Raw genomic sequence first — 22,995 nt, forward strand, 5'->3', positions numbered from 1 at the left:
CAAGTTACCTTCAAACTCTCCTCTGGAGCCAAACGGGTCCCTGTAACTTTCGATAAAGCCGATGTAGCTGAGTGGAGGAGGGGGCGGGGTTAGTTCCACAGATTATTACCAGGACCAGAAAAAGAAAATAGTCGTGTTGCTTTGGTTTAAGTGGTGGTACCTCTCCACAATCGGCCCCTTGTCTTTGATCCAGTAGCGCGAGCCCTCCTTGTGATGGTCCACCGATCCGAAGGTGAAACTCTGCCGGTACTCCTCAAGCATCTTCTTCTGGTTCTCGTTGGCAGCGTAGGCCTGCGTTGCGTTTCAAATCGGGATTAGGGCCCGACCCATTATTTCCCCCCTTAAAATGTTATCAAAGAAAACCGAAGTTTCCGACGTTGTGAAAGTACCCCGATTGCACAATTTTGCTTACGTAGCATTAGCAACTAGCAAGTGTGTCGCATACGTTATTCTCGTTTTTCTGTTGTCCCTAAGTGTCCTTTAAGTTGTTTAATGATGCCGCAGTTGGAGTTAACTGTCAAACTCAAATACACAACATTAAGAATTACATCCACTGTATATTTAAATACAAAACATGCTTCGTTTTTAAAACTTTGCTAGCCTAGCGCTAACAGGAAGTTGGCATCGACTTCGGGAGGAAAACATCGCTAGCCTAGCGCTAACAGGAAGTTAGCAAATGCTAACAGGAAGTTGGCATCGACTTCGGGAGGAAAACATCGCTAGCCTAGCGCTAACAGGAAGTTAGCAAATGCTAACAGGAAGTTGGCATCGACTTCGGGAGGAAAACATCGCTAGCCTAGTGCTAACAGGAAGTTAGCAAACGCTAACAGCAAGTAAGCATCGACCTCGGGAGTGTTTTTTTTTCCTTTTTAATAGAATTGAGTCACAACTTTCTTCTGTACTCACTTTAAGTGTGTACGCCATGCATGCACGGCACCACACTGCCCCCAAGAGGCCAAAACACACCATGAAATGTTTTGATATGGACTTGTCATTCAAAGCAGAGAATCTTAATAGCAAAAGTTTGTGAGTCAGTGGCACCCATTGAAAAGGGATCGTGGAAGAGGTTGTTAGCTCACCTGCGCCTTGTGGAGATAAAGGCAGACCCTCTCCATGAGCGGGGCGTAGTCCCCCCTTTTCACCCAGAACTCTTTGCCGTCAAAGTCGAAGCGCCCGCAGCAGGATTGACGCTCGCCGTCCACGAGTATGGTGCAGTCTGCGCAGCGGTCGCGTGCGCGCGTTAGTACAACGTCGGCGCGCGACGCCAACCAGGTCGGCGCCCTCCGAGTTCGATTGCATTTTTGACGACTGACCTTCCTTCGCAGCGGAGGCCAAGCGCACCTCGTAGCAGGTTTTCTCGCCGTTCTCCCTTTTGAACAGCCGGGTGTTGTAAGCGGACAGTTTCTGAGGAACACAAGAAGACACTTCACTCATTCATGGACTGGCGGCCATTTTGACTGAAGCAAACCCCACAAACTCCCGTCTGTTTTTCTGGATTTTGACTGATTTTGCAAGGCCCACACAATACTGTGTTCTATTGCTATAAAAAAAAAAAAACATGGTGTAGGTACCATGTTGTTGTTTTTTATAGCAATAGAACACAGTATTGTGAGATGAGAAAGATTGTGGCAGAGTACGAGAAGACAATTGCTCAGATGATTGAGGATGAGCAGAGAAACAGCCTGACGGCCAAAAGAGAAGATTAGAGTCAGGAAAAAAAAAGCTTGTTTTCATCATGGCCCTGCTAAGAGATCAACCAGGGCCATGTTGACAAATCTCATCGAACTGAACTCTTGTGAATCGAAATCCCATCAAATGAGGAAATTGGAATCGCTACCTTCGAGTCAAGGAACTTCTGCGCCAGCTCGGCATCTTCCAGACAGCAGTTCCCTGAGAAGTAGGTGGTAATTCCCTGAAGAAAAAAGCGGAGCGTGACATTTTTTTTTTTTCCAGTAAGTCTACATTTTAAAAGGGAACAAAACTCCCACCTTGTCGCCAAGGCCCAGTTGCTTCTGTTTGTCGTTCAGGGAGTAGATGAGACACGAGCAAGTGTCCCACAGAGCGCCCATCTCAGCGGGCTCCTCCTCAAACGCCCGACTGGCCCTCACCAGAACATCCAGCTTGTCCTGCGGAGGCGGAACCAAATATGCCCGAGAAGGAAAGGGAGAAAAAAAAAAAAAAAAAAAAAAAAAGTATAAGCAGTTGACGTCATCTCACGTTTATGGTGGCATACATCGTGATTTTGCTAAAGGTTATTAAATGTTTTTGGCGGTCAAAGAGTTAAGTATTGTGCACAAGTAATACACTTACGAAATAAATAAATAAATATTTTTTTTTTTTTTTTAAACTAAAACTAATACTGAAACTAACTCAAAGCAATTAAAATAACTAAAACGAATAAAAACTAACAGAACCCCACTGAAAACTAATTAAAACTAACTAAATTTGAAAAACAAAATTCAAAACAAAATAAAAACTAACTAAAATTAAAATTCCAAAACTATAAAAACAACCCTGGTCACAGTTTATAAAATAAAACAATTGACTATGTGATTGACTGGCATGTTGCATGACAATAGTGTAACACAAATTTGTTCACAAAACTGCCTCAAAGACGTTTGTGTTTGTTTAAAAAAAAAAAAATCACTAAAGTACTCATTGACAAAACATCAGTTTATATCTTGAGTAGTTTTATCATAGATTATCGTGGATTTAGGACCTGACCAATAAATATATTGATAATCGCTGTATCGTCATATCGTGAGATCATCATTATGGTGAGCCTTGGATCACATATTATATCGTATCATCAGGTAGCCAGACGTTGCCACCCCTAATTAACATGATACAAACACAAATACTAGGTTGTACCTTTGGCAAATTTGGTACAAACTTGGAGTCTCCGAAGGACTTGTAGTTCCCCATATTGGCGTAGAGGCCGGCTGCGTACACCAAGAAGGCCTGAAAACAAGCAGGACCCAAAATAAGCACAACGAAAATGTGCACAAACACAACAATTAACCCAAAACAAAAAAAACAAAAAAAGTACCTGGTACTCCTCTGAGCTCAGCCCGACCGCTGTCGCGACCGCTTCCAATTGCTCAGGCGACTGCTTTCGGAAGATCCTCTGCAGAAGGACGAAGATGACGGGCGACTCCGGGGACGTTTGCAGGAGCACGGCGAGGCCGCCGTACCTGAGAGAGAGAGGAGGGACGGCTTTGTCGCTAACCCACAAGCTAACGTACTGCATCGGCAAACAAACATCATTGGCGACGCCGCCGTAGACGTACCAAGAGGCGCGAGACAGGTAGTGGGCGTACTTCTTCTCCTGCGGGGAGAGCAAGCGGAAAGCCTCGCCGCAATCCAGAGCGGAGACGCCGATGTCATTCGGTAGGAAGTACTGAGAGTCCGCCATCTTGGAAGTGTCAAGTTGTCGCCGGCGAGAAGTATCTTCAATCTGAAAGTAGGAAAAGAAAAAAGGAAGTAACTGACATATATCTGAAATTGTATTTTTTTTTTTCTAGCCTTAATCTTTATCCTTGGACTGATGACTGCAATGAAAGTTTTAGCCATTTTTTTTTTTTTTTTTTTTTATAGCAGGAGGCACTTTCTAAAAAGTTACAATTTCTCCCCACTCATCAGCAACACAAACGAGTTTCCATTCATTCTAATGCAATGCATGGTTATAGCCTCATTCTGCACTACATCATAAACAACGATTAGCTACGAATAGAGAGAACAAAGATAAACAGAAGGAGTCATGACTTCTTCCTTTCACTTTCATTTGACGCTGAGGGGGGAACGTCTCGAAAAATCAAAGCAATTGCGTACAAATCTACATTACACGTTGCCCTATAAATTAAATATCATATTAAGTGCAATCGTATCCCGGGATGAGGATTAATCGCCGGCTGCCAAAGCAAACATCGTAAACTAGCATTCATTGTATTGTCGTTTACTTGTGCGCTTTTTTTTTACATAGAACCGCTACTTTTACAAGCTGGAACTTAAGTCTCAATGTTTATTTATTAACTTGTAACACATTTATGTATGTTGAATTCTTTACTGCGGACAGTTAATGGTGAATTATCGACAGCAACAAGCGTGTTACCTTGTTTAATCTCGACAGCTCCGGCTCATGTCAAAGTGCAATCTCACGCTGCACACTTCCGGGATATGTCCCGAGTCCCGCCCCCTTGGCCTATCACAGCTCGTACATTGTGATCGACGGTAAGAAGGACCAATCACTGACTGCCGTCACGGTTTCATTTTTATTTATTCTTTCCAATAGATGCGGTGTATCTAAACATTTTGCAGCAAAACGTTAGCAAAAAAAATTACATTCGGTGTTACACATTAGCATAACCCAAATTCAAATTTAAAAGCACAGCCGTATTAGACGATTATGAATATTTGTATTATTAGCACGGCCCATCTCTTAACCTATCACAGCTCGTAATATTATGACGACAGCTGAAGAGGACCAATCACAAAGTGGAAATACCGGCCTTCTCGCGACGAATATTAGGGAAGGAGTTTATTACGTATTTTTATTTTGATTACGTATTTTATTAACTTTACATAACCCAAATCTAAAATCAATTATAAATATTCATAAAGTATAACACATGTTTGATCAATTCGTTGACCGGGGACATATTAGCATAGCTTGCCGCTCGCTATCCTATCATAGCGCCAACATCGTGATTGGCAGTAACAATGACCAATCACTGTGTGGCAGGTCTTTTTCCACACATTCCACAACAAAAGGTTACAAAAGGATATGTAAACATAGCATAGTTAGCATACAATCAAATTAAACAGCCTAATTAAATGATTAGGAGCCTTCCTGGGCCATCCTCCACCAGTCAGAGTCACACTGTGTGTTCTGTTTCCATTGTCCTTTAAACCAAAGCCAATGAATGTAAATGTAGAGAACACAAGCACAAAAAAATCACCATTCTTTTTCTTCATTTTAATACTGTATGTCATGCAATTGCCGTTCATCGTAGAGCATTGGCACAAGCGCAAACGTCATTTGTACTTATTCTCGACGCTATAAATCTTAAATGAGACTGAAAAGCCTACTAGAACTTCTGAAATGTATTTGGGGTTAACCAGTGGCACTTTAAATGTTGGCTGTTGTAGAAGTAGAATCTGATTGGCTCATTCTGAACACAGCCGCAACCAAGGTTGAACTTCACAACGGGTGTGCACAGTTATGCAACCACTTTTTTTTTTTTTCAATTCTCATATTGAAGAGATTACAACAACAAAAATCTATTGAGCTAATAGGTTATTGGTCACTTTAATGATGGAGAAAGTTTTGAAATGATTTATCTTCTCTTTTTTTTATATCACAAAAACCTGACATTTGAACAGGGGTGTGTAGACTTTTCATATCCAACGTGCTTTGAATGCATCTAGGGACATATTGCAAAGAAAACCACAAAAATGTGACTCATTGATTTTTTATATATTTTTTTATTTTTAGTTTTTTATGGGGATAGATTCCATTGCAAAAAACATGAATAAGTAAATGTGCAAATAGTGCACAGAATTACTGTGCACTTCTTTAACTGAACCACCCTTAACATTAAATAAATAAATAAATAAATAAATAAATAACTTATAAATAAATAACTTAAAAATTAGTGCCGTTAAAGGCACTTTAAGTTAAAGAGATAATAATGCGATAATTTTGACACCCATAATATATATATATATTTATATATATATATATATATATATATATATATATATATATATATATATATATATAAATATATATATATATTAGTGCTGTCAAAGTTAAAGCGTTAACTAATTAATTAATCACAAAAAATTATCGCATTCATCGTGTATTAACACAGATTAATCGCACTATTAATTTTGACTACTAATGATCCTCTAGCTTGACAGCGGATGGCTCCGTTAAAGGTAACACAGGTTGTGTATGAACAATAAACATAACATGCATTAAAGTGAAGCATTGAATAAATGTTTGCATGTGACATTCAGAATATTTGTTCATGTCAAACTATTGGGGTCATTTTTTTCCCCCTACTTTAAATTATGCAAGTAATGTAACTGATTAGAAAAAGAGGAGGATGAGACGTCCTCTTAACATTAAATGCTGGAAAAAAATTAACACATAAGAGGTGCATTTTAAATTTGGCGGGCAAAAAATGTTGATAAAAAGCCTTTTTAATGAAGCGATTAATCGTGATTAATCAAAATTTTAAGATGTGATGAATCTGATTAAAAATTTTAATCGTTTGACAGCTCTAATATGTATATATATATAAGCTGACTTGTTTATGTCTGCATGAAAAGTTTTGACAGCATCTCTGCTGCAATTCTGCTTCGTCAGGGCGGGTCGGGAGAGAGAAGAGAGAGAGAGGGGAATGCTTCCACTTGTCTCTTTGTGTCTCTCCCTTCCTCCCTCCTCATCTCCCCCCTCTCTCTCTCTCTCTCTCTCTCTCTCTCTCCACTCTCCAGGCTGCGTGCAGTGAATTGAAGTGAAAGAAAGAAACATTAACGGCGGGCGGGGAAAAAGGAGGTGGCTGTGAAGGACGGTGTCTCGCACAGTATTTATAGCCGGCGGGATGAGGAGCTAGGACGGAAAGGAGGAGGAGGAGGGAGCGAGCCAGACACAATAAGAGGAGGAAGAGGAGGACAAAGGGACGATGCTGAGGAGGAAGAGGAGCGTTTCGTTCGGAGGCTTCGGCTGGTGAGTTGCAGGAGCCTTTTTTTTTTTTTTTTTATTTTTTTTTTCATTTTCCGCCCCGTTTGGGTCGCTCACTTGTATCACTCGCGTGTGTCATGAGGGTCTTTGAGTTCATTTCCAGGCTGAGTTTGTGCTGCAGTGACATCACTGTGACATCACATCACAACAGCAGCATGGCAGCGGCCGGCGTGCTCTCGGGATGCCTCGCATCGTCCGTGTGCCTCATTTGGGAGTCGTTGGTCAACTTGGGCTCAGAAACACGCAACGTGTCCAAGATTAGTTTGCATTTTCTTGGTTAAAGAGTGTTTTTGTTCCACGCTTGTTTTGTTCCTTATCATTAATTCATATACAGGAGGGATGAACTCATTTATTATAAGGCCAGCTGCCATAAAATCAACAACATCCAGCCTTGCGAAGCGCGCCAACGCGGACGCTCTCGATGTTATTATTTTGATCAGAAATGAAGGATCGAGAAATGAATGAAATGGAAGCCCTTTTCCGAAAGATAAAAAAAATGTATTTATTTATATAGCGCTTTCAAAACATGGCATTTCACATTATTTTACCACACTTTGTATGTAGAAAACACATAATGCTATCATAATGCTCACTTTTAGATAGCATACAGTTGATAGAATTACAGAGTATCTCATGACTTTATTTATTTATTTATTTTTTTATTTTTTTATCTAGCATTCTATTCATTCATTTATTCATTTATGTATTTACTTATCTATTTATATATCTATTTATCTATTTATTTATGTATTTATCTATTTTGTTATCTATTTATGTATTTATTTGTGTATATATATTTATCTATTTATTTATCTTTCTATCTATCTATCTTGTTATTTATTTATTTGTGTATTTATTTATTTATCTATCTATTTATTTATCTATTTATCTATCTATTTCTGTATTTATTTATCTATTTATTTATTTATGTATTTATTTATTTATCTATTCATCTATTTATATATCTATTTATCTATTTATTTATGTATTTATCTATTTTGTTATCTATTTATGTATTTATTTGTGTATATATATTTATCTATTTATTTATCTTTCTATCTATCTATCTTGTTATTTATTTATTTGTGTATTTATTTATTTATCTATCTATTTATTTATCTATTTATCTATCTATTTCTGTATTTATTTATCTATTTATTTATTTATTTATTTATTTATTTATTTATTTATTTATTTATTTGTTTGTTTATTTGTTTATTTATTTATATATATATTTATTTTTATTTATGTATTTAATTATCTATATATTTATTTATTTATTTATTTATTTATTTATTTATTTATTTATTTATTTATTTATGGATTAGTGGACAATTCACATTTCCTTCAACAGATCTATCTCTTAAAATTCGATTCGATTCATATCTCTTCGGTTTTGTTACACCCCTAATATATGTATATATGTGGGGGTTTACCTTGCTCTTAAAAACAATACTTAATGCAGAAACACTAAAGCTGTCCCCGTCACCTCCAAGCAAGCAAACAAACGTGTTATATAAACGACCACGAAGATGTTTTAACAAACGTAGGCGGAACTATTTTTTTTTTTGTCCGCCAGTTGCAGCGGCGGCGCGCTGCGAACGTTAGCCACAGCTGCTTTGTGGGCGATTTTGCCTTTACAAGTGGAACAAAGTGTAAATACGCAGCTTTGAGGAATAATTGGAGTGTTTACTAAAGTGTTCTATTGACAGCTTCGCACATGGGAAAAAAAAAAAAAAAGAAAAGCTGCTGCGGTTAATGAGCAACTTGCAGTGTTCTTTGCGATAAGAATGGAAAAAAAAAAAAAAAGTTGCTTCATGTTTCTCCAATACAAAGTCCTGCTTTGGGATGGCTCGGAGTGGTTGTTCAAAAGCTAACTGAAGAATGTCATTCAGTGATTTTTCAACAAGAAAATTAATTTAAGTTGTGTTGAAATTTCATCAAGAAAATAGCACCCCTCACAGGACTAAGCTAGCATTAGCATTAGCTCTGTAAACAAGGCCATGTTAGCCACAGCTGCCGCGTTGTTAGCATGAGTAACTAATTCGTAAAATGGAGTGGGACTGTTCATATAACACTAAATGTTATTGGTTTGGAGTTGTATTAATTGGAATTTATTATCAGTCAAAATTTCATCCACAGTTATATCCAGTTTTTAAATAAAAAAAATAGCACCCCTCACAGTACTAAGCTAGCATTAGCATTAGCTCTGTAAACAAGGCGATGTTAGCCACGGCTGCCGCGTTGTTAGCATGAGTACCTTATTTGTAAATGGAGTGGGACTGTTCAAATAACACTAAATGTTATTGGTGTGAAGTTATTGGAATTTATTATCAATGAAAAATGAAAAAAGAGGGGGTAAACCTAAATGTGGTGTCTGTTGTGCTCAACTTCTCTCTTACATTTTGTACTCGTTTGTCACCAGTGTTATTTATGACAAGGGAAATATCACTGAGAGGATAGTAATAGCACAATTTTCTTTTCTTTTTTATTCTTTTATTAATTTCTGAAGTTTTGTAGATGAAAAAGGTTCATTTTTGCCTTTTGGTGAGAAAATATTCTCGGTATTCGTCACAAGCTGCTTGTGTCCTCGTCAGTAAGAATGTGAAGCCGCGGAAATATACTCTTTCTATTCCATATTTGAATATTTGTTAGCATGAAGCTAGCAAACTTCAATCCAAAGTTATGTACTTGTTTTCAAGACACGCTTGTAATTCTCTTTGCTTTCTATGTTTAGCTTGAGAGTAAATTTCACCCGAGAGTGGCAAAAAACAGCTTGAAGCCTCGTTTTTGAACAATTGTTGCCTCTCTGGCAAACTGCTGCTTGTTGTCAAGTGAGTTGAGATCAAATGTCAACGTGCAGCGCAACCTCGAAACCCAAACGATTGCTTGCGTCTCAGAAAAAAAAAAAAAAAAAAGTTGCAGTAACTGATTTAAATGAACCTAATATTAGACGGGATTGAGACGTGCATGTGAATTTTGGTGATGAATTCACAGCGATTTTTGTTTCATTAAGCGCTAGTTAGCTTTTGTACATTACATGGATGGGACATTTGCCACGGAAGAGGCGGGACTGCTCGGTTTGCGACGTGTGGGCTGCGTCAAAATAGTTGTTGTGGAGTTTGCTATGAGGTGGGCTGAGGTGAAGACAAATATTGTTGTTAAAAAAAAAAAAGCTTCATCACTTTATGGCTTGCTGGTAATATATATATATTCGCCTTGGGAGTCCAGAGTCTAGACTGTGATTGACTTCTCACAGAAATAGCAATAAAAAATAATAATAATAATAATAAATGTGCGTGACACTCCACATGTTTCCATAGAGTGTCACAAACAATTTTGGACGTTGGATGTTTAACTCGGGCCGTACACATTAACACTTCGGTTTCACATTGACAAGACATAAACTTTCCACTGACTACATGTTTACTATCTGAGTCGACCAGAGATTTAAAATCCCCCCCCCCCCCCCCCCCCCAAAAAAAGTGTTGTCGAAGAATTTCAAATTGAGCCGGACTCGCTGTTGCAAATGGAATATTTCATGTGAGCGGTTTCCCCGAAGCTGCTTGTGCATTATTCAATAATGCAACTCTATTACCGCTGCCAAAGTGCGCGCGGACGAGGAAACCTGCTTGGCGGTTTTAACAGTGAAGGAGGAAAACGATGGAGGCAAAAAAAAAAAAAGAGCAGCATATGCGGAGAAAGCGATAAGGTGGCACGGGCAGAAGAAGGAGGTGTGGAAGGAAAAGGAGGTCTGTTGGAAGGCTTAAAAACGTCTGTTTTTAAACAAGATTTTAAAATATGTATTGATGGAGCCTGTCTGATGCAAAGCATGTTTAAGAAACAACATGGAACGAATAGCATTGTGTGTTAAAACAATTTATATTTTTATTTGAACCCAAAGAGTGGAGCAACAAATGCAAAAAGAAAATGGAAAAATATAGTAGTTGTAGACTTACAATATATTTTTTATTCTTTGTGGGAACATTTCTCACATTTGACTAGCTAGCTACCTAGCTAGGAAATCGCTAGCTAGGTAGCTAGCTAGCTAGCTAGCGATTTTAGGAAATAGCTAGCTAGCTAGCGATTTTAGGAAATAGCTAGCTAGCTAGTGATTTCCTCGCTTTGACAAATTTTAGGAGCTCGGTAGAAGGTTAATAAGAGTGAAGCTTTAAAATACATGTACATAACCAAATAAATATATAGAATGTGAACTTGAAAATGAACCAAAGCATAACCACATTGGAAAAAGGAACAGACATTTTTTTGACTTTCCAGTTGTTGTTGTTGTTGTTTTTTGCTTGCTTTTAACCTCGACATCACGATGCGATTTAACATCACTTTAATAAATAGTGCATTTTGTTGCCAGGCGCCTCCGCAATTCACACTTCTCCTCCACTCTGCTGCTAAGGTTAATCGAGTATGTGCGGACGTTAATATGTCCTTCACACCTCGGACTTGTCTTAATGCACATCCCCTTTCGCGCCTCCGTCCGAGTGTCTGAGTGCAATTAACTTGAGCTGCGTGTCTCTTTCTCTCCGCAGGATTGACAAGTCTTCCGTCAGCGCCCTGAGAGCTCGGTGAGTGTGACGAGAAATACTGGAAACACAACATCAATTGGAGCGTATCAACAAGTGTTTTGTTTTTTTTTCTTTTTAAGCTGTCATATACTCATAAAAAGTCATCTGCATGCGCATACAGCAGCTTATTCTTTTATTTTAATGTATTGTAGATTTTTTTATGCAAATTAATTAGTTTGATGTAAATATTAACTTTAATGTGGAAATTCAACTTCAGTCGAAATTCAGGTTATATTTTTCGCACAGGAACTGTAACGCCGAGACATATTTGCCTAAACCGAGGGCCCGTTTACGTGCACAACAACAACAACAAGTGATTTGATGAAATATGACCTAGATGATAAGGTGTCGGGGGGGAATGCCCGAGGGAAGAAGGGAAGATAAACTCACCCAGATAGATGGTCGGTCACCTTCACGCATTCATAAACATCATCAAGGAAATGGACACATGAACCATGGCTCCCTAAAAAAAAAAAAAAAAAAGGTGTGTTTTGACTAGAACTGTCAAACGATGAAATTTTTTAATCAGATTAATCACATCGTAGAATTTTGATTAATCATGATTAACTCATTTACTCCCAATAACGTATAAATATGTTTTTTTTATGTTCTAAGTGTCCCAAAGACATATTTATACGTTTTTTTTTTGTTTTTATGCTAAAGCATACAGAAGGCTTTGATGCAGCCTCTCAACTGCAAAGAACGGTTGCAGAAATGGTAGTTATTACACAAACGGCCAGCAGGTGGCAGCAGAGCAAAGGAGATCAACCAGGGCCATGTTGAAAAAAAGCTAAATTACTTACAATTTTGAATAGATTTGTGAAAACGGATGAAACTTAGCTCTCTTCTAATGCTAATTGCTGCAAAACGGAAACAGATAGAAACATACTTTTTTTCCTGATGAAAGAAGAAACTTCAATCTTTCTTTTGATAGGTTCCATGTTTTATAGCAATTGAACACAATATTCTGTGGACCTTGCAAAAATCAGTCAAAATCCAGCAAAACAGCCGGGAGCGAACGGGATTGCGAAATGTGAAAATGGCGGCGAGTGAATGAGTTAATCACTGACTTCAAAAAGCTTTTTTCCCCCAACATTTTTGCCCGCTGCACACGCTCATCCTGCTTTTTCTAGCCAATTAATTATTTGCATAATTTGAAATGGGGAAAAAAAAAAGACCTACGGCATATGTAAACATGTATTAAAATTAATAAAATCACAATGTATGCCGCCATCAACGTTAAATGACGTCAACTACGTTTTATTTATTTCTTTTTTCTTTTTTTAAATTAATGGGCAGCGCAACATCTAAGTGCAGCGCCGCCTGGTCAATGGGTTGTGGAATCAAAAACACTCACTAACTATGGCCACCAGATGGCAGCATTGTATCTCTTCAATGGGCTGCCCGTGTATCAAATTACAATGAAAGATGGACGAAATCTGATGAAATTGAACATTTTCAAGGATGACGTGAATGATAATGTTTTGATAACGTGTGGCAGTAAAAGAGTTAACGTAACCATCCACTGTCGGCTAAAAAGGATCACGTGCGGTCAAAATTAATAGTGTGATCAATCTGTGCCGTAATACAATGATTAATGCGATATTTTTTTGTGATGAATTCATTAGTTAACGCTTTAACTTTGACAGCACGAGTTTGGACATCTTTGTCTTATGCTGTAATGTGTTTATGTATTTTTTTTTAATTTTTTTTTTAAACTGCCGATTTTAAACAAGCGACTGAGAAATAAAAATCCTTGCGTCATATTTTCCTCCTACATTTCGGATGGGCCCTGCAGGACTTTTTTTTTTTTTTTTTTTTTTAAACCACTATCAGCTTTGTAAATGATCGATGTGATGTCATAAATTGTAAGCAGTCACTTAGAGAAAGCAATCGAGAGAGAGAGAGAGAGGAAGAGAGCGAGTCAGTCTGCGTGTGATGCGAGCGGGATGCTCAGTTACCGACGGCAACGGAACAAATGCTGCATGACCACCGGTGAGTTGCGCCGTTCGTCCTCATCTCTCCCATCTGTGACATCCGCGCGCGTCTTCCGTCTTATATTTGACGCAAGTGCAACACAAATTGCTTCATGTTGAAATTCTTTTGTCTTTATTTTAAAATGTTTTGGTAAACGCGCGTGCGCAAGAGTGTGTTTGCCTCAACTACAAAGCGGCGCACTTTCTCCCTGCTGCTATTGTTATTTGGGATTTTGATGTCGTTCTTGTGTTCTTCGTCATGATTTTGACTGAAAAAAAAACACAACATTTTGCCACACCATGAGAACAAATCAGCATCCCCAAAAAGATACAAAACAGCAAAGGCATGTCTGCAGGTGGAGCAGATTTGACGACGTGTTTGTGTGTGTGTGGCGATGCTCCAAAAGTGACATAAGTCCTGCGCGTGCACGCGCATGTGATGCGAGACTCATTTAAGGGAGAAAAAACAAACAAACAAACAAACATTGGACATTAAAATATTTGTATTGTTGCAGTTAAAATGGATTTTGAATGTTTTACTGTATGAGCGATGACAATATCGTATAATGATATTTCAACTAAAAATGTCACATTGGGCTTTTAAGTGTGTTGGCATGATGAGACCTTCAGGTACAATAGGACATCTCATGGATGACAGACGAGCGGGCAAATGATTTGTGTGTGTGTGTGTGCAGGAAAAAAAATAATTAATTGTTCATTTGAAAAATAGTTTATTATCCATCCATTTTCTTGACCACTTACTCCTCACGAGGGTTGCTGGAGCCTATCTCAGCCGGAGCCTGGACTCAAACCCGAGTCCTCAGTACTGGGAAACGGACGTGCTAACCAGTCATCCACCGCCCAATAGTTTATTACAATCGATAAATATTATACAAACTTCAAAAAAAAAAAAAAATAGACAAAATAAAAATATCTGACAGTGTTTACTGCTACCACAACAGTAACTTTTTTTTTATTTAAAAGGTAACAAAAAATCAATAATATACATTTTAAATGTCATGACAGAAGTGTTGTATGCTGCCCTGTGATTGGCTGGCAAACAGTAAGCCCCGCCTCTTGACCAAAGTTTTTTTTTTTTATTTAGCTGAGCTCATCCATCCATCTATTTTCTGAACCGCTTGCTCCTAACAAGGGTCGCGGGGGGTGCTGGAGCCTATCCCAGCCGGCTATAGGCAGTGGGCGGGGCACACCCTGAACTGGTCGCCAGCCAATCGCAGTAGCTTGAGCTCGCGTATTGCAAAATGTTTTGTGGCGTCGATCCTGGACATGTTGTTGTTTATGATATTGAGGAAAAAAAAAAAAAAAAAAAGAAAAAAAAGGTCACGATCTACGTTAAGTGGCCGACAGGAAGATTTTGACATCCCGTTGACGTGTTAACTCGGTCGGACGTGACGGGATGGGATGCGACACGCAGCTGTCCGCGGCGGAAATGAGAGATGACTTGAGGATAAATCCACTCGTCGTACAACAAAAACAAAAACAAAACAGATTGTTACCGATTTTTAAAAGTGAAATTATTAACATGGAAAATGTAAAGTGGACATAATGAAATGTGAGCATCCCAAACTCGATTGTCACCTTTGCCAAGTCCGAACCGTCCAAACAAATCGCAACCTGTCCTTTCGCTCGTTATATTACACACGAACACGCATCATGTGTGACCTTTTCCTCTCTCAGTCGGTCTCATGTCGCCACGGTCGCCTCCCCGTGACCTTTTGGTTTGTTCATCGCCTCGGGTTTTTTTTTTTTTTTTTTTTTTAAGTCGCCTACATTTAATATGTCGCTGTTTCTTTGTTTTGCTTGCAAAAATCTAAAAACAATGTCAGATTTTTTTGTGACATTGTCTTATATCTTGTGCATTGTTGTTTATCAAAAAAAAAATGTATACTGCAAAAAAGGACAGTAGAAAAAAAATATAGTAAAATAAGAACATTATTACTCCAAAAAATACGCACAATTATCTGAAAACAGAAGAAGAAAATTTTACTTAAATTTACCTGCAAGATTTTGGGAAAAAAACAAACGAAAATCATACTAATCCAACAGCAGTCTTTAAAATAATATATTGCACTTTTGTTTTATTATTTTTTTTCATTTGTCTCATTAGTAGATTATGCAAAATCTTAAAATAAGAAAATTCAAACTTATGAAAGTCCAGTTCGGGGCCTTTGATGCTGGTTTGTCATCTTAAAATGTGGAAAATGTTTCTTTTAAGCCTCACAGTACTTCAAACTGCGTTAAAAAAAAAAATTAACTGTCAGAATCCTCAAGTCGTTTCTTCTTCTTCTTCTTCTTCTTCTTCATCAACTTCTTAATATTTCTGTTGATCAAAAATTAAGTTTATTTTATTTTTTGAAACCATTTATTTATCAACAAACGAAGCTTACATGTTTAAAAGAAAAAAAAAAAAATCTTCTTCTTCTTCTACTTCGGTAGAAGTAGGGAGCAAACCAGCTCAATGGTACATTACTGCCACCGACTGGTGTCGCACTTCCACTGCAACCAAACAAATGGGCGGCAGGATATTGTAATGTGTTCTGGCGCCATCTTGTGGTGTGGGTCTAGAGTATTTGGCTCATCTCCCAAGACAAAAAAAAATAATGGCCAAGGAAAACTTGTATCTCAAAAATATGTCAGTGGAGGCACTTGTAACTCAAGGCAGCACTATACAATAAATCGAAAACTGTGACTGCCACAAATGAGTTTTTTTGTCGTGTAGAATCCAATCTTTTTTTTTCCCTTCGAGGAAAATAAGCAGTGATCAGATCTGATAGATCGCATTGAGTCAGATGAATGACCCGGAAAAAAAAAAAAAAAAAAAATGTTTTTAATCCCGGGGACGCGCAAATAAGGACGGAGGACGGAGGTCCGACCTGACGCAGCCTGAGGAAATGGACGCTGGGGGAGTTGATTACGTGTGCGCGCTATGAAGTCATCCCAAGTTGCCTCTCTGGGGGCAGATTGAAGCTCTATCTTTAGAGACACACTCATCATCTCATCGCTCCACTGTGACAAGCGGAACGATGATGCGCCACGTTGGGAGAAATCAGGACGCGCTCGCTCACGCAACACGATGGAAAAAGTCCAATGCGGTCGTGTATTAACGTGGACTTTTCGTACCCATCACTTAGTCCGACTTTGAATAACTTGTAAATAGACAACTCTTATTTACTTTTGACATCATGTTTTGCACAAATTTCTATCTTTTTAGTGAAAATGTGTTTATTCATGTAACAGACATTTATTTGAAATTACTAAAGGGTGAGCTCGGTGCTTCTCAAATAGAGGGGTGCTGTTTTTTTTTTTGAGAGAGAGAGAGGGGGCAATATGCTGAGAAAAAAAACTCGCAAATTTGCCACTTTCTAAAATTGCAAATTTCGGATTTTTTTTTCTCACAAATTTCCCACTTTTAAAACGCTCAAATTTACGATTTTTTTTTCGTGCAAATTTGCATCTTTCGAAACTCGCAAATTTACGAATTTTTTTCTCGCAAATCTGCCACTTTAGAAAGTCGCACATTTGCCACTTTCTAAAATTGCAAATTTACTAGTTTTTCTTTCGCAAATTTGCCACTTTCTGAACTCGCAAATTTATGGGGGGGGGTTTTCTCACAAATTTCCCACTTTCAAAACTCGCAAATTTTCCATTTTTTTTTCATGCAAATTTGCATCTTTCTAAACTCGCAAATGTAAGTTTTTTTCTCACTAATCTGCCACTTTAGAAAGTCGCAAATTTACCACTTTCCAAAATTTTTCAATTTACTAGTTTTTCTCTCACAAATTTGCCACTTTCTAAACTTGCAAATTTCTGATTTTTTTTCTCACAAATTTCCCACTTTCAAAACTCGCAAATTTACGATTTTTTTTCATGCAAATTTGCATCTTTCTAAACTCGCAAATTTACGATTTTTTTCTCGCAAATCTGCCACTTTAGAAAGTCGCAAATTTGCCACTTTCTAAACTTGCAAATTTCTGATTTTTTTTTCTCACAAATTTCCTACTTTCTAAACTTGCAAATTTACGATTTTTTTCTCGCAAATTTGCTACCTTCTAAACTACAAAAAATAAATACTCAGGAATGTACAAAGTACTGAAAAAAAGTAATGAAGTACTTCCCATCTCTGAGCGCATGTAACTCAAGAAACATTTTTTATTTTTTATTGATTTTTTGGCCATACTAGAATGAAGTGTAATTGCACCTCCACAACAGTAGGTGGCAGTGGCACTCTTACTGTCAGAGAGTGGGCAAGGAGTATTAGCTCCTCTGCGGAGGCGTACTTCCCGCAATTTCATCGACAAATAACGTTTATGGTCACCGCGCCAAATATTTTCTTTGCAAAACTAAAATAATTGAGACGCGCTGGGCTCAGCTAACAAAGCCGCTTTCGACGTTTTGTTCCAGCAAACAGGAGCTCCAGGCCGCCTCCGATGGCGCCGAGGCCGACTGCCCGCCCTCGCCTCCCCGCACGGCCCCCCCCACCACCAAGGTAAAACCTTCATTCCCTCATGTCCCATCATTACAAGTAAAAAAAAAACGCAACAGATGCATCAGTCCGAGTTACCGTGACGACCGGCCCCAAGATGACCGTCTCACGACGACAATATCGATCCCGTTGTTGTTTGTGTCCGCAGTCGGCCCATTTCTTCGACATGATGGACAAGATGGAGGTAAGTGGCGGAATCTTGCGGTCATGTGACGCGATTGCCCGGCTCGTTGTTGCTAAGCAGAATTTGCGAAGTGCAATCACCTACCGATTATAAAATCGACACGTTGATAAACAATAACCACAATCATGTTTTTTCCTATTTCGTGTTTTGCTTGAAGAATTGGTATCAAGGAAGTATGATGAAATGAGAGAAATGCTTTTCTATGTCGGGGGTGGAGCTAAGTTGAGCTTGGGTTGTCAGTGGAGTCTTTGCTGCATGTGCATGTACAAATGCATTTTTTTCTAAAACAATTTGATTTTAAGGGTAATATTGTAAAGTAAATTAAAATGACGTCAAAGTGTTTTGGGATTACAGTTTGTGTGGTATATTATATACAATGTTGTGGGAATGCTGAAAGCATTATATGATTGACATTCTTTATTATAGCATTTTATTCTCCTCACTTTTTTTTGCCGTCAAACAACGCGCACATAATACTTACGATTTACACCGTTCAACTTAACTTGCTGAGAAAATTCACGCCTTCCTGGGAATATATATTATAGCTAATGCGAAGCTAATGCTAAGCTTGAAACAAAACACAACGATTTTCGGCTTACTTATTGCTTATCGACATTCGGCACTTTCTAAATGATTGTTTTATTGTATCGGTTGAAAATAGCGTTATCGTGCATCCCTAATAAAAACATATTCCTAAATGCACTAAATACGCAACTCATATAATAATATTACTACTACTACTATTAGTAGTAATTACAAGTTATGTAATTACTTTGTAATTTTACCTAAATTTAGCCTTCAATTTCCTTTTTAGGCATCCAGCTTAGCATTCAGCTATTAGCTTTCAGCTGTCAGCATTCCCACGCAATTTCTCCAGAAATTGCACTTAGTCTAGTATACTATACTATTACTACAACTATTATTACTATATAAGGGGCATCATCAATGACTTTTTTTTTTTTTTTTTTTTTTTTTTTTTTTTGCTATTCTTGTGTGGCATTTTCATATCAAGGAGCTTTGAAAAAAAATCCGAATTGCATGAGTGAAATCTTGTGCACCATCTAGTGGTCTGGAGGCCTCACTGCACCACATTTTACTATAATCAAATATTGATCAAATATGAGATTTTGGACAAAAAACAATCAGTGATGTCATGACGTCGCCTTTATGCACGTACTAAAGTATCTCAATTTTTTTTTTTATGTTTCTTGGAACCTTTTGGCTTAGCAACAGCGAACGTGTCTCCCTTTGTTGTTGAGTCTAACAAGGTCAAAAAAAAAAACAAAAAAAAAAAGAAAAGCGCTTGTCAGTTTTTATTTTTAAAGCCTCATTAGCTCGCCGTTGTGATCGGAACGCGACGCGCCTGCGGTGAGCTTTTTTTCTAAATAAAAACAAGTTGTCGTCTGTGATGCAGCAGGTCCCGGAAGCTGCTGAGATGAAGGCCGTCCCTCCCAGGCAGAAGGCACGTCAGTCAGTCAGTCAGTCTGTCTGTCAGTCTGTCTGTCCTCACGTCCGTCGCCATCTTCTCATTTGCCCATTTGTCGACAATTTTTGTTGCCGGGATAGTTTGTGTGTTGTTTCGGACGACAGCTGGAGATAAAAACAAAACAAAACATTTCATCGTATGTCTCATTTCATCACATGACTTTTTTCAAGTCAGACATGATTTGAGCCACTAAGAACTCCAGTCCAAAAACTGTATCCAGAAGTGCTGATTGCCGTAAATCAAGATAGGAATCCACCAAATTTTTAAATGACCAAAATGGCCGCTGTAGTTCCCAGTGGCTCATTTTTGTGGACCATGAAATGTAACGTCACGTCTCGTTCTCTCCAACAGGATGACTACATCCCGTATCCGAGGATTGAGGAGGTAAGAGCCTCTTCTCATCAAACGTCATTATCTCATTGACTGGCAGCCATTTTGACTGAAGCAACGCGGTTTTACTGGATTTGGACTGATTTTCGCAATATTGTGTTCTTCTGCTATCAATACAGTACATGGAAACTACCAAAAGAAATATTAGAGTCTCTTCATCAGGATAAAAAAAAGTATATTTATATCTTAAGTTTCATCATTATTCACTTTCCTGGTGAAAACACTAACAAAAAGAGCTTGTTGCAACATGGCCCTGGCTGATTTCTTATACTCTGCTGCCACCTGCTGGCCGTTTTTGTAAGTATCATTGCTTCACCCGTTCTTTGCAGTTGAGAGGCTGCATCAAAGTCTTCTGTATGCTCTAGCATAAAAAAAAAAATGTATAAATGTGTCTGTGGGGCGCGTCATACGTTTAAAATAGAACGTATTTATACGTCTTTGGGAGAAAATGAGTTATAGACCAGGGGGTGTGCAAACTTTTGTTTTATTGTGATCGTTTTGCAATTAGGAACCAGAAATGAGAATAATTGAAAATTGCCATTCATTTTTTTTTTTTTTTCTTTCCAATTTTAAGGGAAAAAAAATATTTTGGGTCTTTCTTTAAAATGATCTGGCATTGTTTTTATTGGGGGGTGTATTTTACATATCAAAAGTACTTGTGGTATTGGCACTTGTTTTGGTATCAAATATCCCTAATATATATGTATAAAATTGTAATATTCGCAATAAATCAATTAAGAAACTGTTTAATGGACCAAATGAATAAAAATAACTACAAAATACGCACAAGTATGAATTTAATGAACCAATAATTGGGGCAAGAAACGGCTCAATATTTTTGATCCTTCTCGACAATGACAAACATGTATGCAGGTGTTGGAGAAGGGAGGTCCGTACCCGCAGGTGCTCCTCCCCCAGTTCGGAGGTTACTGGATCGAGGAGGCTCCTCCTCCTCCCGCCACCCAGGAGGATGAAGAGCGAGGAAGAGGAGGAGGACGGGAGGCCCCGGATGATGCGGACTGCCGATACCGCCTGGAGGAGACCAACGAGGCCGCGCGCGCGTATCGGAAGCACTTCTTGGGCAAGGTAAGCTGACCTGCAGCGTTAAAAGATGGACGATGCTCAAAATAGCGACACGGTTGTAAACATTTTCACATTTCCACAGGAGCATTTAAACTTCTCGTGCCCGTCCAGCAGCGTCGGAAACGTGTTGTTGTCCGTACGGCACGAAGAGGAGCTTCAGCAGGAGCGTCTCCACGTCATCATCAGGTACGCACGCAAATCAATCAACTTGCCTGATTGAACGTCGTTTCGCGGGTGGCAGAAATAAGAGCGACAACAAGAAGGCCGGGCGGAATATAATTGGTCAAATATCCGAGTATTGATTTTATCGTTTGAGGAAATTGCGATTGATCATGACAACACTAAACTGGACGTCACCGTGGGAATGCGTCAGCATTTTTTAACCCCTCCCCAATTTGATTTCAGCATTCCCACGCAATTTTTGGAGAACTTGCACTTAGTCTAGTTGTGGGAATGCTTCAGCATTCCTACATATGTTATTGTGATTTTTATTCTCCACACTTTTTTTTTTTTTTGCCGTATAATAACTCCCACATAATACTTCCGATTTACACTGTTCAAATTTCAACTTGCTTCAAAAATTGACGCCTCCCGTGGTAATATCGTCTGATTACTTACCACACAATTTCTCCAGAAATTGCACTTAGTCTAGTTAGCTGTATTGTGACTACAACTTAGTAACTTTGTTGCTTTTAAAAATACTTCATCTGCAGTATTTTTTATTTTTTTTTGCTTTGCTTTAAATCATCATTTCATTTTTATTACAGCAATATTTTATGGATTTTAGTCCTCATATGAGTAAGGATTCTTGTCCTTATGTTTTGTAGCAGTCAGTGATAGTCGGCCATCTTAAAAAAAAAGTGATTTTTTTTTTTCATCCCTAAAAAGAGTAATAAAACAGCCCCTCCGTCGAGGAGCCAGTTTTCCTTTTCTTAGACGGATTCTCGCGGATCATCCAACGCGTAGCTTGTAAAAGCATCCGTCGATGAAATGTTCGAGCTCCTCCAAGCCGGTCACAGTATCTCGCGAACAGGAACTGCTAGAATTTGCTTTTCCGTCCCACTACTCGCTTCCTCTATCCTTCCTTCCTTCCTCTCTTTAGTTTTTCCTCTGGTCTCTTCAGCTCTCCCTAATCTGTTGGAGGTTTCTAGGGTGGGTGAAAGATTCGGGTTTTGTAACCATGTGGGTGGCAGGTGGTGTCTTGTTGGTGCTGGATTTCACTTTGATCTTTCCTCTGGTCTCCTGCCCTTCTGAATGTCACAACTCTGGCGAGACTCTGAAGTATCCGGTAATGGGATTTTTATTAGGTTTCAGGTTTCATGAGCACAAGTTCAATTGAGAAAAAAAACTTCCGATGTCGGTTTTATAATTTGTCCATGAAAGGGCTCATCAAAAATATTGAGACCTGACCTTTGAACTTGACACTGACTGGAACCTCCAGTCACTGCTCAACATCATCCCAAATGTTTTTGTAAGTAACAAAGTTAGCTAATGAATGAATGACTCCTTACAAAGTATTTTTCGATTGTGCTTTTGCGCATCTTCAGGTCCCGAGTGAAGACGATCTATCAGCGACTGTCAGTGACGGAGCTGCCTGATATACCAAGCGTACAAGAGCTGGCCAAGGTACACGCACACACCAACAGCCAATCGCTCTTGTCATGTTTTTCCTTGTTGGTCACGATTATTGGCAACAAAAAAATACCGATTACCAACTAATCTATCGATTATTTAAAACTATATATAATGCATAAAATGAACCCCTTCCCCAATTCATTTTCAATGGGTGCCACAAACTTTTGCTAACTTCCTGTTAGCTTTTGCTAACTTCCTGTTAGCGCACGGCTAGCAATGTTTTAAAAACGAAGCACGTGTTGTATTTAAACATACAGTGGATGTAATTCTTAACGTTGTGTATTTAAGTTTTACAGTTAACTCCAACTTTGGTGTCATTAAACAACTTAAAGGACGCTTAGTGACAACAGAATAACATACGCTACACACTTGCTAGCTGCTAATGCTATGCAAGCAAAATGGTGCATTC

General features: G+C 38.5%; 2 protein-coding genes across 9 annotated transcripts in view; one reads left to right on the forward strand and one right to left on the reverse strand.

Annotated features, from left to right (window-relative positions):
* The window catches only part of dpp3 (dipeptidyl-peptidase 3), a 10,329-nt gene extending 6,073 nt beyond the window's left edge, over nucleotides 1–4,256 (reverse strand). The window contains exons 1-10 of the mRNA XM_077505449.1: nucleotides 4,112–4,256; nucleotides 3,291–3,457; nucleotides 3,050–3,194; nucleotides 2,872–2,961; nucleotides 1,989–2,126; nucleotides 1,838–1,912; nucleotides 1,314–1,404; nucleotides 1,080–1,216; nucleotides 161–291; nucleotides 9–67 (exon numbers count right to left, since the gene is read on the reverse strand). Coding sequence (XP_077361575.1) covers nucleotides 9–67; nucleotides 161–291; nucleotides 1,080–1,216; nucleotides 1,314–1,404; nucleotides 1,838–1,912; nucleotides 1,989–2,126; nucleotides 2,872–2,961; nucleotides 3,050–3,194; nucleotides 3,291–3,415 — 991 coding nt within the window. The 5' untranslated portion in view covers nucleotides 3,416–3,457; nucleotides 4,112–4,256. The remainder of the gene's footprint in view (nucleotides 1–8; nucleotides 68–160; nucleotides 292–1,079; nucleotides 1,217–1,313; nucleotides 1,405–1,837; nucleotides 1,913–1,988; nucleotides 2,127–2,871; nucleotides 2,962–3,049; nucleotides 3,195–3,290; nucleotides 3,458–4,111) is intronic.
* Nucleotides 3,881–22,995, forward strand: part of LOC144006556 (rap1 GTPase-activating protein 2-like) — a 27,035-nt gene continuing 7,920 nt past the window's right edge. The window contains exons 1-11 of one of the 8 annotated variants that reach the window (XM_077505450.1): nucleotides 3,885–3,928; nucleotides 4,130–4,230; nucleotides 6,502–6,733; nucleotides 11,293–11,328; nucleotides 17,727–17,811; nucleotides 17,957–17,992; nucleotides 19,407–19,454; nucleotides 19,830–19,862; nucleotides 20,742–20,954; nucleotides 21,034–21,137; nucleotides 22,499–22,577. In XM_077505450.1, coding sequence (XP_077361576.1) covers nucleotides 6,690–6,733; nucleotides 11,293–11,328; nucleotides 17,727–17,811; nucleotides 17,957–17,992; nucleotides 19,407–19,454; nucleotides 19,830–19,862; nucleotides 20,742–20,954; nucleotides 21,034–21,137; nucleotides 22,499–22,577 — 678 coding nt within the window. In that variant the 5' untranslated portion in view covers nucleotides 3,885–3,928; nucleotides 4,130–4,230; nucleotides 6,502–6,689. Of the gene's footprint in view, nucleotides 4,231–6,501; nucleotides 6,734–11,292; nucleotides 11,329–12,775; nucleotides 13,324–17,726; nucleotides 17,812–17,956; nucleotides 17,993–19,406; nucleotides 19,455–19,829; nucleotides 19,863–20,741; nucleotides 20,955–21,033; nucleotides 21,138–22,498; nucleotides 22,578–22,995 lie in introns of those variants that run through there. The other 7 variants (XM_077505451.1, XM_077505454.1, XM_077505453.1 and 4 more) reach the window with 7 other exon arrangements.

The sequence above is a fragment of the Festucalex cinctus genome, chromosome 18 (assembly GCF_051991245.1).
Source record: "Festucalex cinctus isolate MCC-2025b chromosome 18, RoL_Fcin_1.0, whole genome shotgun sequence".
Classification (NCBI taxonomy): Eukaryota; Metazoa; Chordata; class Actinopteri; order Syngnathiformes; family Syngnathidae; genus Festucalex; species Festucalex cinctus.